This window comes from Pagrus major, chromosome 11 (assembly GCF_040436345.1).
Source record: "Pagrus major chromosome 11, Pma_NU_1.0".
NCBI classification, from domain to species: Eukaryota; Metazoa; Chordata; class Actinopteri; order Spariformes; family Sparidae; genus Pagrus; species Pagrus major.
Window position 1 is genome coordinate 10,554,581 of NC_133225.1, and position 12,961 is coordinate 10,567,541.

Sequence of the window (12,961 nt, forward strand, 5' to 3'; positions counted from 1 at the left end):
CTTTTATTTTCATCTTTCTTCATCTTCATTCATCTTGTAGCCCAGATGATGAAGCCTAATCCTCAGAGTGCACTTTAATTTACATTCTTGAATCTCATATGCCCGTGTATTCCTTGTTCTGTGTACTACAATAAAAAGACATAAAAAAGAGATTTTTGTCTTGTCAAGTCATTATAGGCTACATTATAGAAGGTATAGGTCTTTTGTGTTTCATATGACTAAGGCTGCAATTAAAAATGTTTATTCCTATCTAATAATATATCAGATTTTTATCCTTTGTCTGCCTGCTTATGCCTGTGTCCAAGGCACATTTCTTTATTTAAACAGATCTAGGCTATTGAATTGTTCTATTTAGGTTATAGGTAACAGATGTGTTCAGTAGATCGCTGTGTCATGCTCTCAGCACTTTGCTTTGATCCAGTTTCAGAGGATGCAGCAATGAAACAATTAAGTCTTTATTAGTAACTAAGGCAGAAGTCTCTGCTCACCTCCACCTCATGATTTTACTTCTATACTTGTGAGGAGCCTTATGACATAATGCTTTTCCTAGCCCCTAAATAAGCCTGAAGCCTAAATTCAGCTCTCCAGGACTAAAGTAACTAAGTTATGGTGTATTTTAGACTCAATGACCCAACATTATAAAAAGTAGTTACAATTGGCCCCTAGAGTACCTCTTCTGCATTCTCTATGTTTTGTGCTTTTATTTTGAAGGTTAGGTAGGCAGACCGGAAGCCTTGATATCAACCTGTATTGGCTTTAAAAGCCTGTAATTTCCTGGCTCTGTTCTGTCGTGACAGCGCAGCCACTACTGCAAAGCTAATTAAGTTTGCATTAAAAAGCGCACATAAAAATGGAGACAGTATCCAGTGTCCTGGGCTTTGAGTGGATGGACGGCAGGAGTATTTTGATATTTCTGTGTGTTTTTCTGTTGTTGGCTGATGTTTGGAAGAACAGAGTGCCAGCAAACTTTCCTCCTGGACCTTGGTCCCTTCCTTTCATTGGTGATCTTCCTCGCATCGACGCCAGCAGAATCCACCTGCAGTTCACAGAGGTATGTCGAGAGGCCATACATCAGTATCAGACTGACTTCAGGGAAATAAAATGTCTGAGGACTAGGACTACCTCTGTTGTTTCACACCTTTTCTGCACTGAAATAAATAACCTACATGAATGTGGTAATAGAAGAATCGCCCAGAAAGAGAATATTTCAGAACAGTTTCAGGCATTTTTACTCTTGAGGAATGTAGGAAATCATTAACTCAAGTGAGAGCTGAAATGTAGTAACTTCACCACACACACCACAATTCCAAGTCATTGCATCGTGTGTTATTACTATTATTATTATTATTATTATTACATTTCCCAATCAGCAGCTTCTCTGTGTGTTTCAGTGTAACAGTGACTCGTGAATGATACAGTTGTTTTTTATTGGAGATAGCCTATTTTTAAGAAATGCTGTATGTATAGCCACCTGATGGCACAGGGGAGAAAGAGGGAGAAATAAAGTACCCAGATTTTATAACTTCAATAAAAAAAGTTGGCAGGGTACAACACCAAATGTTTGTTTGCTCACTGTGGTGCAGGCTACAAATCTTTCCCCTAACATACCCAAACATAAGAAATAATGTACTGTTTGTAGAGCCACAAGGATAAAGAGGAAAAACTTCTGCCCACCTCTCTCACAGTACCCAGGTTTTATACCAGGCTGGAGTAACCTTTCTTCAATAAACAAAGCTGGCAGGGTACTGATGCCATCTACTGATCCTTTATCATCAAATGTTTGAGAATTAACACCAGTCTGCTCTTTGTGTGCAGTTTGCAGAGAAATATGGGAACGTTTTCAGCCTTCGTCTCTTTGGCGGCAGGATCGTGGTCATTAATGGCTACAAGCATGTGAGAGAGGCCCTGGTCCAAAAAGGAGAGGACTTCGTAGATCGCCCAGTCATACCGTTGTTTGATGAGTTCGTCAAGAATCGAGGTAGTGTGTGTTGCGTTTTGTATAAGAAGTTGCTAGTGAGTATTAAATCTTGCAGTAGCAACACCATAATAGCCATATTAGCATTTATGCATATCCAAATATTCTGGTCTGGTCTATTATGGTTCCCCATACCAATTTTTATAGACGTCACTGTGAATCAAGGTAGTGTGTTTTGCATTTTGTTTAAAAGTCAAAATTGAGTTTTTAATTACTGTGTAGCAGCATCAGACTGACACCACATTAGACATATTAGCATTTAGCGTGTTATTAGTCATACCCATTTCCAGTTATTCTGGCCTAATGCTGTTTTATGTTTCCAAAAGGTCTGGTGATGTCGAATGGCAATCTATGGAAGCAGCAGAGGAGATTTGCTCTTCATACACTCAGAAACTTTGGGATTGGCAAGAAGACCCTGGAGCCGTCCATCCAGCAGGAGTGCCATTATCTCACTGAGGCTTTTGCCCCTCATCAAGGTACAAAACAAATCTTAGTTTTCAACAAGCAACAACATATCGACTAACGTAATGTTTTTTAAGACGTTAAAAAACATTACGTAAGACATATAGCATACTATGGTTTTCATGACACATTATTTTTGGCTGACTGACTGACCGAGTGATTTTAAACCATTGGTCAGTTGAGTGCACTTTTCACTTTGTGTTTTTACAAAGTTTCTTTGTATCTCATCCACATTTTGTCTTTATTTCATAGGCAAGCCTTTCAATGCCCAGTCACTGATAAACAACGCTGTGTCCAACATCATCTGCTGCCTGGTGTTTGGAGATCGCTTTGAGTACACAGACAAGCAGCACCAGGCTGTTCTTAAGCACTTCAATGACATAGTCGCCTTACAGGGAAGTGCGTGGATACAGGTGAGCCACCTTTGCAAACAAGTCATCTTTTTTTAAAATCAGGCTTAATGTAGCCAGACACCATCGGTCAGTGTTATGTTTAATAACTGTTTGTTTGTAAAAGGGGCTCCGCATTATCATAATCAACATGACATTGAATGACACAAACATAAGAAGACATAAAATGAGATAAAAATGTCACAGAAAACAATTTGGCTATTCACAATAGGAAAAGCACAGGTGTTACTACAGTAATGACATTAACAATGCCTCTGTTCTATTTAAGTGTCCCATCCCTGATTCTCAGATGATCTGGTATCTGTCTTCATACTCTGTAGGTTTATAACATGTTTCCCTGGCTGATGAGCTGGCTGCCTGGACCTCACCAGACGATATTCGCTCTGGTACAAAAGATAATTGACTTTGTTGAAATCAAGATCAAAGAACACAAAGACAATTTTAACCCCTCCTCACCAAGAGACTACATCGACTGCTTCCTCACAGAGATGGGAGAGGTGAGTGTTTTTATGTGTCCGTGTCGTGTTTTTAGAAGTCAGAAATGGCACAAATGTATATTTGATATGGATCTCAGAATAGGGTGTGGCAAAATGGCTTCTTGCCAACTATTGCCTTGTTTGTTTACAGTGCACAGAGCTGATGCAGTAAGCAGGCGAGAGGCCGTGTGGTCCAAACTGCCGTGAAAACCCGAGTTGGGTCACATATTCTGAATGCGTCGTACACACGTCCAAAGAATGATATTAAACAAGACTAATACCGGCATAATAGGAAAATCAGAAAATGCTACATTAAGCCACAATGAGGCCTAAGTAGGAATATACAAATGGAATATGCTCTTTATGTGACCTGTATCAAATTCTGAATATTGTCATATTTGGGATAATAGTGGAAAATTAGTGTGCATGTAACTAACCAGTTAAAACTGCTCAGTTTCTAGTAATGAGACCACGGTTCCTGCACACGAGGGCCTGTTCATCACTGCTTGCAGCTTTAATTTCTCTTTGCATTTTCTAATGAAATATGTCATCTGATATCAAATCTGTCTCTTGTGTTATTGATAGAAGGAGGACAAAGATTCTGGTTTTGATTTGAAGAATTTGTGTTTTTGCACTCTGGACCTGTTTGGTGCTGGAACTGAAACTACCACCACTACTTTACACTGGGGAATGCTGTACATGATCTACTACCCTCCCATACAAGGTGTGTATGCAGTGGCGACTGGTCATTAGGGGCAGGTGGGGCATTAATGCTCAAATATTATTATTTGCTAAAATGTATCACAATCCTAATTTGCACATCATTCATGTTAGCATTTTTGAAACGCTCAAAATACTATTTAAAATCTGTTCTCCATGCCATGCATGACCCCTCAATATGTTTTTAACAAAACACATCAGTAGTGAGAGTACTGCAGTTTTCCTGGTATTTAGAGTTATCAGTTAAAGTGGTTGGTGCCCCACCAATATTTTCATATAGAAACGCCACTGTGTGTATGTGTAATATTTGTCCCAAAGGCACGCCTTCTTGGTATGTTAGCGTCTTGACTTGATAGTATCAGCAGTCTCTCACAGGTCAGTCCTGACTTGGGAGAGTGAGTGTGTTGCACGTCATTTTCATTTTCCCCTCAGTTGTTTACACAGTCAGATTGGGCACATATCACTTCCCTCGTTTGATAATTCCTCGATCATTGCTTGACTTAGTTCGTTCGTTCCTTTCCTCTCTCTTTGCATGGCTTCCTTGCATCTCTCCATGTATGGTCAGTAGAAGGGACTAAGATGGAAGGAAGAGATGCAGCTGAGGGAAACGTGGATGCAATTTAAAATGATTGGTTTCCTGTTTTCTCTGTGTGCAGAGAGAGTCCAGGCAGAGATAGATACTGTCGTTGGTTCATCTAGACAACCCTCTATGACTGACAGAGATGACATGCCCTATACTAATGCAGTCGTCCATGAAATCCAGAGAATGGCCAACATCATTCCCCTCAATCTGGCCCACATGTCAAGCAAGGACACCACGCTCGACAAGTACACAATCCCAAAGGTACATGATGCACGTGTGAGAAAGAGTTGCTGTATGTGAACATTTTTCATGTTTTCTAAAATGGATTTTTTGCCAATACAGCTTTTACGTGTAGTGCTTTTTTGCCATTACTTCCTGATTATTTTTATTTATTATTATTATTTTATAAACTGTGGTTTCAAAGGCTGGGAGTTAACCTTGAAGCTCAACCTTATAATTTGTGTATTTTTCCATTTTGTTTTTGCAAATTAAAACAAAGTCAGTAGAAGAAATACTGAAAAAAAAGAGATTTACCTTTTTTATTGGCATTTCCTCAGGGCACCATGATCCTGCCCACACTGAACTCAGTTCTACATGATGAGTCAATGTGGGAAACTCCACACTCCTTCAACCCTCAACATTTTCTGGACCAGGACGGCAAATTTAGGAAGAGAGAGGCCTTCATGCCTTTTTCAGCAGGTCAGTCAGTATTTGCCACCATTTGTTACCCTCGTTGTTTCAGATCTTCAAACATAATTGAATTTAAGACATTCTGAATAAGCACAAAACACAGTTTTTAAATTATATTTTCATTTATTGGTGGAAAAAAGTAATCCGACACCAACTGACCCTGGAACTGCAGGCCCTGCTAGCCTCAGTTAGTGCCAGTGTTCATCATTCTACCAGAAGAAAGACACTGGGCCAAAATGGTATTCAGTGAATCGCTTAAAAAATATCTGTGAATACATCTCATCTGTTGTGTTGTGTATCCTCAGGGAAGCGTGTTTGTCTCGGGGAGCAGCTGGCCAGGATGGAGTTATTCCTCTTCTTTACCTCCATCCTTCAGAGGTTTTCTCTCTCTGCAGCTCCTGGAGAGCAGCCTAGTCTGGAGTTCAAGCTAGGAGCCGCTCGCTCTCCAAAACCTTACCGCCTCTGTGCCGTACCACGATAAACCACCAACTGTCCCAAACTGAACCATCTGAACCGAATCACTGTGTTCCGCTACATTTATCTTGTAATATGTAAACATCTGCTGTATTGTTCTTTCCATAGTCTTTTCCTGCTTTTATCTAGTGTGAGAAAAACATCATTTGCATGTTTTCCTCTTCTTAAGCAATATGTCTTTTTAGATCATGAATACAACCTCAGGAATTCAAATATGCAGTAAATCCTGAAAACAGGATTCGGATTTGTCAGATTTGCTGATAGTTGATTTGTGTGTGAATAAATGATACTGAGATTTAGTTTGTGTTTCTGTGTGTTCATGTTCACACTGTAGTTTCAGTCAGAGGTTGTGCAGGTGAAAAAAACTCTCAAATTTAAGAATGAAATTCTGTCTCTGCGCTTTTTTGCTCCATACACTAAAAAAATGCTTCATAAATCATGATAAAGATATTTCAAAAAGCCCTCTGTAAAATCACAGTTTACTCCTGCAGACAGGATGGTGGTGCCTCTCATATTTACTGGGTGAGGAGACTAGAAAACAAAACAAAAAACAGACAAAGACCTCTGAAGTAAAAACAAGCTTGAACTCAAGACAAGGAGGTCTTCCTAATCATTTGAATATGAATCACTTGTCAGTGCAGTTGGCAATGAAAAATAAATGTGTAAAAAATGTAAAGGCATCTTCAAATACATGATTTAACTTGTACAGTAGATGGATTTTTATGTGGGTGTGTATGTAACAGACGTGTTCAGTAGATTGCTGTGTCATGCTCTCAGCACTTTGCTGCCAGTTACATTTGATCCAGTTTCAAAGGGTGCAGCAATGTGTAATAAAGGTAGACGTGACCGCTCACCTCCACCTTCATGATTTTACTTCTATACTTGTGAGGAGCCCTAAGACATAATGCTTACCTTACCCATTACAATTAGATGTCCTGCCCTAAAACTCCTACTGAGGTTGAATTAACCATTTTGGGCTCCCACTCACCTACCTGTCGCCAGCAAAGCTCCCATTATCTCCTGTTTTCGGTACAACCAGTACTCAAAAATTTTTTTTTTTTTAAATATATATATATATAACATTAAAGAAATGCTTACACATTAATGTATCTATAGTTATAATCCAATGATTTAATATATATAATTCTGAATGGGCCATTCTGCATAATGAATACTTCACACTTGACACTAATACTTTTGAATGCAGGAAATTGACTTGCATCAAAGTATTTCTACACGGTGGTGTTGTTACTTTGATCTGAGTACCTCTGCCACAGAAGCACACAGTTATTTTTATGTGCATGTGTTTGTGCTTTTATTTTGAAGGATAGGCAGGCAAACCCTAAACCTTGATATCTAGCTGGACTGGTCATAAAATAATTATTTGCCTGACTGAGTGCTGTTCCGTAGTGTCAGTGCAGCAAACACTGAAACAAAAAAGCTCACATAAAAATGGAGACAGTATCCAGTGTCCTGGGCTTTGAGTGGATGGACGGCAGGAGTATTTTGATATTTCTGTGTGTTTTTCTGTTGTTGGCTGATGTTTGGAAGAACAGAGTACCGGCAAACTTTCCTCCTGGACCTTGGTCCCTTCCTTTCATTGGTGATCTTCATCACATCGACTCCAGCAGAATCCACCTGCAGTTCACAGAGGTATGTCGAGAGGCCACACAACAGTATCAGACTGACTTCAGGGAAATACAATTTCTGAGGACTACCCCCCTCTGTAGTCAGTGAGTTACTGAGTCAGTCAGTCAGTTCCTTGGTTTTCCCGAATGGAATAAAATCGCCCAGAAAGAAAAAAAGGAACATAGCAGAGCTGTTGTGTAACAGTCGTGTAACTCTTGAGAAATGTTGGAAATCATTAACTCCTTAAAGACAACAGTTGAAATGGATGCTGCTACGCACATTCAACCACACTGTTTGGTCTTATTTACACAGGATCAAAAATCCCTTGTGTCATCTAACCACAGTGACCGCGATAAAATTTGGATGTTTAGGCAAAAGGTTAGGTAACACCACAGTTTGAAGTCATTGAATCAAGTATTATGCACGTTATAGTTTGGTGACACTAAACTGTAGTGTATACGGGCCACACCACATCAGTAAAACAAGTAATCTACATGTTGCTTTTTCACCTCTGACATTTTACCCTCATTTATGCCTCAGCCCACAACACAAATCCATCTCAACGCTCAGTTACTAGTTCATTGAGATCATAAACTGTGAAAGAAAGAGGAAAAGAAATTGGGGGTTGCAACAGTTATAATTTTGATCGTAACTACATATTGAGAGCACCATTAGAAAATGCCTCAACATGTTTCCTCCATTGAAACGTGAACCATCAGCCAGATGAATGTTTGTGCTGTGGCCCTCTAAAGCTAGACTCATCATCAGAATTTCATCCTCGGGAAAATGACAACTCAGTGTTGAACCAAAACACCAGTCTGCTCTTTGTGTTCAGTTTGCAGAGAAATATGGAAACATTTTCAGCATCCGTCTCTTCGGTGGAAGGGTTGTGGTCATTAATGGCTACAAGCATGTGAGAGAGGCCCTGGTCCAAAAAGGAGAGGACTTCGTAGATCGTCCCAGCATACCGCTGTTTGAAGACACATTTGGGAATAAAGGTAGCGTGTGTTGCATTTTGTTTAAGAAGTTGCAAGTAAGTATTAAGCAGCACCCGACTGACACCACAGTAGTGTCACCATAGTAGCATTTAGCTTGTTGTTGGTCAAACACATTTCCAATGATTCTGGTCTAATGCTGTTTTGTGTTTCCAAAAGGTCTGGTTGCATCGAGTGGCAATCTATGGAGGCAGCAGAGGAGATTTGCTCTTCATACACTCAAAAACTTTGGGATTGGCAAGAAGACTCTGGAGCCGTCCATCCAGCAGGAGTGCCATTATCTCACTGAGGCTTTTGCCCTTCATCAAGGTACGAAGTAAATCTTAGTTTTCAACAAGCAACAAATAATCAGCTAGTGTTTTTTTAAAGGGGCTCCGTGGAACTTCTGTGTTGTGGTGGAAGCACACCTTTTAGGGCTGCGCCTTTAACTCTGGAGTTATTGTACATAATGTAAGTTACATTTATAACAATGGATCTAAGCGAATGAATGATGACCATCATCATGCTATTCACATTGAATGATGCTATCCTTTTACCTATCCTCAAGACATGTCAATAAGGTCAGGTGAATGCCCTTAGGAGGATTGGCTCACCGCCTTTAAGGGCATCCTGTCTCAGGGATTGAGTGTGTGTCAAGTAAAACTTCAACACCCTTAGTGGACACAGTGTCTCTAGATCTGCTTCCACTGGATGAAATAAGTTAATCTCAATCACTTGGCTCACTGTCTAGGAGTTTACTACCTGATGGGAAACATGGTGTGTGGCAACAGGGACACACCATCATTATCATCCTTCCACCTCAAGGCATGTAATACGCAACTTCTTTTGGCTGTGCTCAATGGGCCTGTAGGGGGGTTGAGTCAGCGACCTCGGTACATATATATGTATATATGTATATATATATATATGTATATATATATATATGTATATATATATATACACACACACATACATATACATACATATATATTAAGTCTATCTACATTTTCTCTTTATTTCACAGGCAAGCCTTTTAATGCCCAGTCACCGATAAACAACGCTGTGTCCAACATCATCTGCTTCCTGGTGTTTGGGGATCGCTTTGAATACAGTGACAAGCAGTACCAGGGTATCCTTCAGGACTTCAATGAGTTAGTGTACTTAGAGGGAACTCTATGGGCACAGGTAAGACTACTTTGTATACAAGGTGATGCAAACAGTAATAATCTTTTTAAAATGTGTTAGGTCAAGCCAGACCTGATAAGTCAATAACTAGTTTGTAAGGTTATTCTGGAAAATAAAAACAGAATGCAATGACCTGCAAATCCTTTTTAACCTATAATTAATTGAAAAAAGTTCAAAGACAAGATATTTAAAATCTCAGACTGAGGTTTTTGGAAGTATACACTCACTTAAACTTAGACTTTTTCCTATTCTTGCTTGATATACAATTTTAGTTGCCCAACAGTGTAGGGTACCCCCTGTGCATTTTATTATTTACACCTACGCTTCTCCCATTGTGTTAAGGATTGGGCATTGTGGATAAATCCATGGTCTATGTATTTTAAGTCATTTTATAGAAAATCCAATAATAAATGGTGTACCTGATTGGGATTGTCAGTTTTTTGACAAATTCAGTAAAAACAAACTTTTGCTATGGCCTCCCCCTGTGTGTCTGTGTTCAAGTTGTGAACTATTCCCTGATTCTCAGATGATCTGGTATCTGTCTTCATACTTTGTAGATTTATAACACATTACCTTGGTTGATGAAGTGGCTGCCTGGACCTCACCAGACGATATTCACTCTGACACGAAAGCTAATTGACTTTGTTGAAATCAAGATCAAAGAACACAGAGAAAGTCTTGACCCCTCCTCACCAAGAGACTACATCGACTGCTTCCTCACAGAGATGGGAGAGGTGAGCGTTTTTATTTGTGTTTGTTCTCTTTGTACTCTATAATGAAATATGTCATCTGATACCAGAAACTGTCTCTTGTGTTTTGATAGAAGGAGGACAAAGATTCTGGTTTTTATTTGAAGAATTTGAGTGTGTGCACTCTGGACCTGTTTGGTGCTGGAACTGAAACGACCACTACTACTTTACACTGGGGACTGCTGTACATGATCTACTACCCTCACATACAAGGTGTGTATGAGTAATATCTGTTCCACTTCATGCCTGCTTATTTAGTTAGCATCCTGACTTTATAGTACCAGAGGTCTCTCACAGGTCAGTAAGTGTGTTGCACGCCATTTTCCCTTCAGTAATCTATACAGCACACAGACTCATACTGTTTTCCTGTTTTCTCTGTGTGCAGAGAGAGTCCAGGCAGAGATAGACACTGTCATTGGTTCATCTAGACAACCCTCTATGACTGACAGAGATGACATGCCCTATACTAATGCAGTCATCCATGAAATCCAGAGAATGGGCAACATCGTTCCCCTCAATCTGGCCCATATGGCAGGCAAGGACACCACGCTCGACAAGTACACAATCCCAAAGGTACATGATGCACGTGTGAGCATTTTACTTATTGTTTATTTTCCAAGTTGGGTTTTCTGGCAACATATCTTTTAAACCCAGTGCTACTCGGACACCAAATCATAACGGCATCTCTACAGGGCACCATGATCCTGCCCACACTGAACTCAGTTCTACATGATGAGTCGATGTGGGAAACTCCACACTCCTTCAACCCTCAACATTTTCTGGACCAGGACGGCAAATTTAGGAAGAGAGAGGCCTTCATGCCTTTTTCAACAGGTTAGTCAAATGGTTGTTACAACAATCTAAAGCTCAGTTAAATGTTGTTTAATCCAGAGAAAAAATAAATCTAGATACATAGCATTGCTCGCACGCAATCTTTTGTCTGTTTGTTAACATAGCTGGGAGGGGATCAGCGTCCACGCCCTGCTCTATTCTCTGGTTGATTCAGACTGAGAGCTGCAAAAATATTATATGACTCAAGTGTGAACCTCTTAAAAAAAATCTCACCTGTTGTGTTGTGTATCCTCAGGAAAGCGTGTGTGTCTCGGGGAGCAGCTGGCCAAGATGGAGTTATTCCTCTTCTTTACCTCCATCCTTCAGAGGTTTTCTCTCTCTGCAGCTCCTGGAGAGCAGCCCAGTCTGGAGTTCAAGTTAGGAGCCACTCTCTGTCCCAAACCTTACGACCTCTGTGCCGTACCACGATAAACCACCAACTGTCCCAAACTGAATCATCTGAACCGAATCACTGTGTTCCGCTACATTTATCTTGTAATATGTAAACATCTGCTGTATTGTTCTTTCCCTAGTCGTTTCCTGCTTTTATCTAGTGTGAGAAAAACATAATTTGCATGTTTTCCTTTTCTTAATCAATATGTCTTTTTATATTATGGATACAATCTCATGAATTCAAATATGCAGTAAATCCTGAAAGCAGTTTAAAAAAATTAAAAAAAAAAAAACACTGGGAACTATATTTCTATTTTTCTTTTCACTGCACATCGGATTTGTCAGATTTGCTGAAACTTGATGTGTGTGTAAATAAATGATACTGAGATTTAGTTTGTGTTTCTATGTGTTCATGTTCATACTTTGGTTTCAGTCAGAGGTTTGGCAGGTGATAAAATAAACTGAAAAAATGCTTGATAAATCATGATATGGATATTTCAAAAAGCCCTCTGTAAAATCACAATCACCTCTCACATTACCTGGGCGAGGAGTGGAGGAAGCCTGGAAACAAAGGCACCTTCCAGGAAATGTTACACAACATAGTAGACACGATAGAATTTCATGCTGTTTCACTTTGTTTATATTCGGCGGACCCCGCCACCTTTTGAGCTTCAAACAGTGTTCTGGGGACCTTATTTTCCTCTGAGAACAGCTATTTATTGATATTTCTGATCTTGTATTATTACCTCATTCATACTGTAAACTATAAAACTACATAGTGCTACTTTAAAAACACAATGCTTTTCCTCGGCACCCAACCCCCACCTTAACCATCACAATTACATGTCTACCCCCAATTCTCATCTTTATCCTAAACTAAACCTGAAGCCTTAATTCAACTCTTCAGGACTAAAACTCCTATCAGGGCTGGATTAAGCATTTCGGGGTCCCAGTGGGAGACATTTGCTGTTGGGCCCCCACTCACCCATGACTATCAAACTAGCTTATGATGCAGGACCCACCTTAGTTGATCTCGTACACAAGAAGAGCACATTTCTGAACAAATTTGCAATGAAGCAAATTAACATCTGCAATGATATGGTATTAACGAGGAGCAAAACCCTGGAAAGAAATTTGCAATAAATTAAATTACCAAAACCAGTTGGCATGTGGTGAATTGGGGCTTTTAGGGCCCCTCGGGGCCTGCTTTGCCCTGTTGGTAATACATCCTTGACTCGTATTGGTCCATAAAAAGATTGATGTAGGAGGGCAAAATGGTGAAAAGTAACTAAGAACTTATTCAAGGACTATACATAAGTACAGTTTTGAGATACTTGTACTCACTTGAGTAAATCCATTTAATACTTCTTTATGCTTCTAAGCCACTGAATTTATCTGACAGCTTTAGTA

General features: G+C 39.7%; 2 protein-coding genes across 2 annotated transcripts; both read left to right on the top strand.

The window, feature by feature from the left end:
• The first annotated feature begins 776 nt into the window (after positions 1-776).
• On the top strand, positions 777-6,089 carry LOC141004645 (cytochrome P450 2J4-like). Its single transcript, XM_073476291.1, has 9 exons — positions 777-1,051; positions 1,816-1,978; positions 2,302-2,451; positions 2,690-2,850; positions 3,168-3,344; positions 3,909-4,047; positions 4,700-4,887; positions 5,184-5,325; positions 5,622-6,089. The coding sequence occupies exons 1-9, from the start codon at positions 851-853 to the stop codon at positions 5,795-5,797; spliced, it is 1,497 nt and encodes a 498-aa protein (XP_073332392.1). The 5' UTR covers positions 777-850; the 3' UTR covers positions 5,798-6,089.
• A 1,095-nt stretch (positions 6,090-7,184) lies between these two features.
• LOC141004647 (cytochrome P450 2J4-like) lies at positions 7,185-11,943 on the top strand. The gene is made up of 9 exons (XM_073476294.1): positions 7,185-7,443; positions 8,255-8,417; positions 8,574-8,723; positions 9,418-9,578; positions 10,136-10,312; positions 10,402-10,540; positions 10,713-10,900; positions 11,020-11,161; positions 11,415-11,943. Exons 1-9 carry the CDS (start codon positions 7,243-7,245, stop codon positions 11,588-11,590), a joined length of 1,497 nt encoding a protein of 498 aa, XP_073332395.1. The 5' UTR covers positions 7,185-7,242; the 3' UTR covers positions 11,591-11,943.
• Positions 11,944-12,961: the final 1,018 nt, after the last annotated feature.

What these genes read in the sequence shown, in the direction of transcription:
- LOC141004645 (XM_073476291.1), top strand. Translation starts at nt 851, where the DNA reads ATGGAGACAGTATCCAGTGTCCTGGGCTTTGAGTGGATGGACGGCAGG. An exon ending in TGAGTTCGTCAAGAATCGAG is followed by an intron (nt 1,979 to 2,301) that starts GTAGTGTGTGTT and finishes TGTTTCCAAAAG; the next exon opens with GTCTGGTGATGTCGAATGGC. An exon ending in ACAAGTACACAATCCCAAAG is followed by an intron (nt 4,888 to 5,183) that starts GTACATGATGCA and finishes GCATTTCCTCAG; the next exon opens with GGCACCATGATCCTGCCCAC.
- LOC141004647 (XM_073476294.1), top strand. Translation starts at nt 7,243, where the DNA reads ATGGAGACAGTATCCAGTGTCCTGGGCTTTGAGTGGATGGACGGCAGG. An exon ending in TCCACCTGCAGTTCACAGAG is followed by an intron (nt 7,444 to 8,254) that starts GTATGTCGAGAG and finishes CTTTGTGTTCAG; the next exon opens with TTTGCAGAGAAATATGGAAA. An exon ending in AGGGAACTCTATGGGCACAG is followed by an intron (nt 9,579 to 10,135) that starts GTAAGACTACTT and finishes CATACTTTGTAG; the next exon opens with ATTTATAACACATTACCTTG.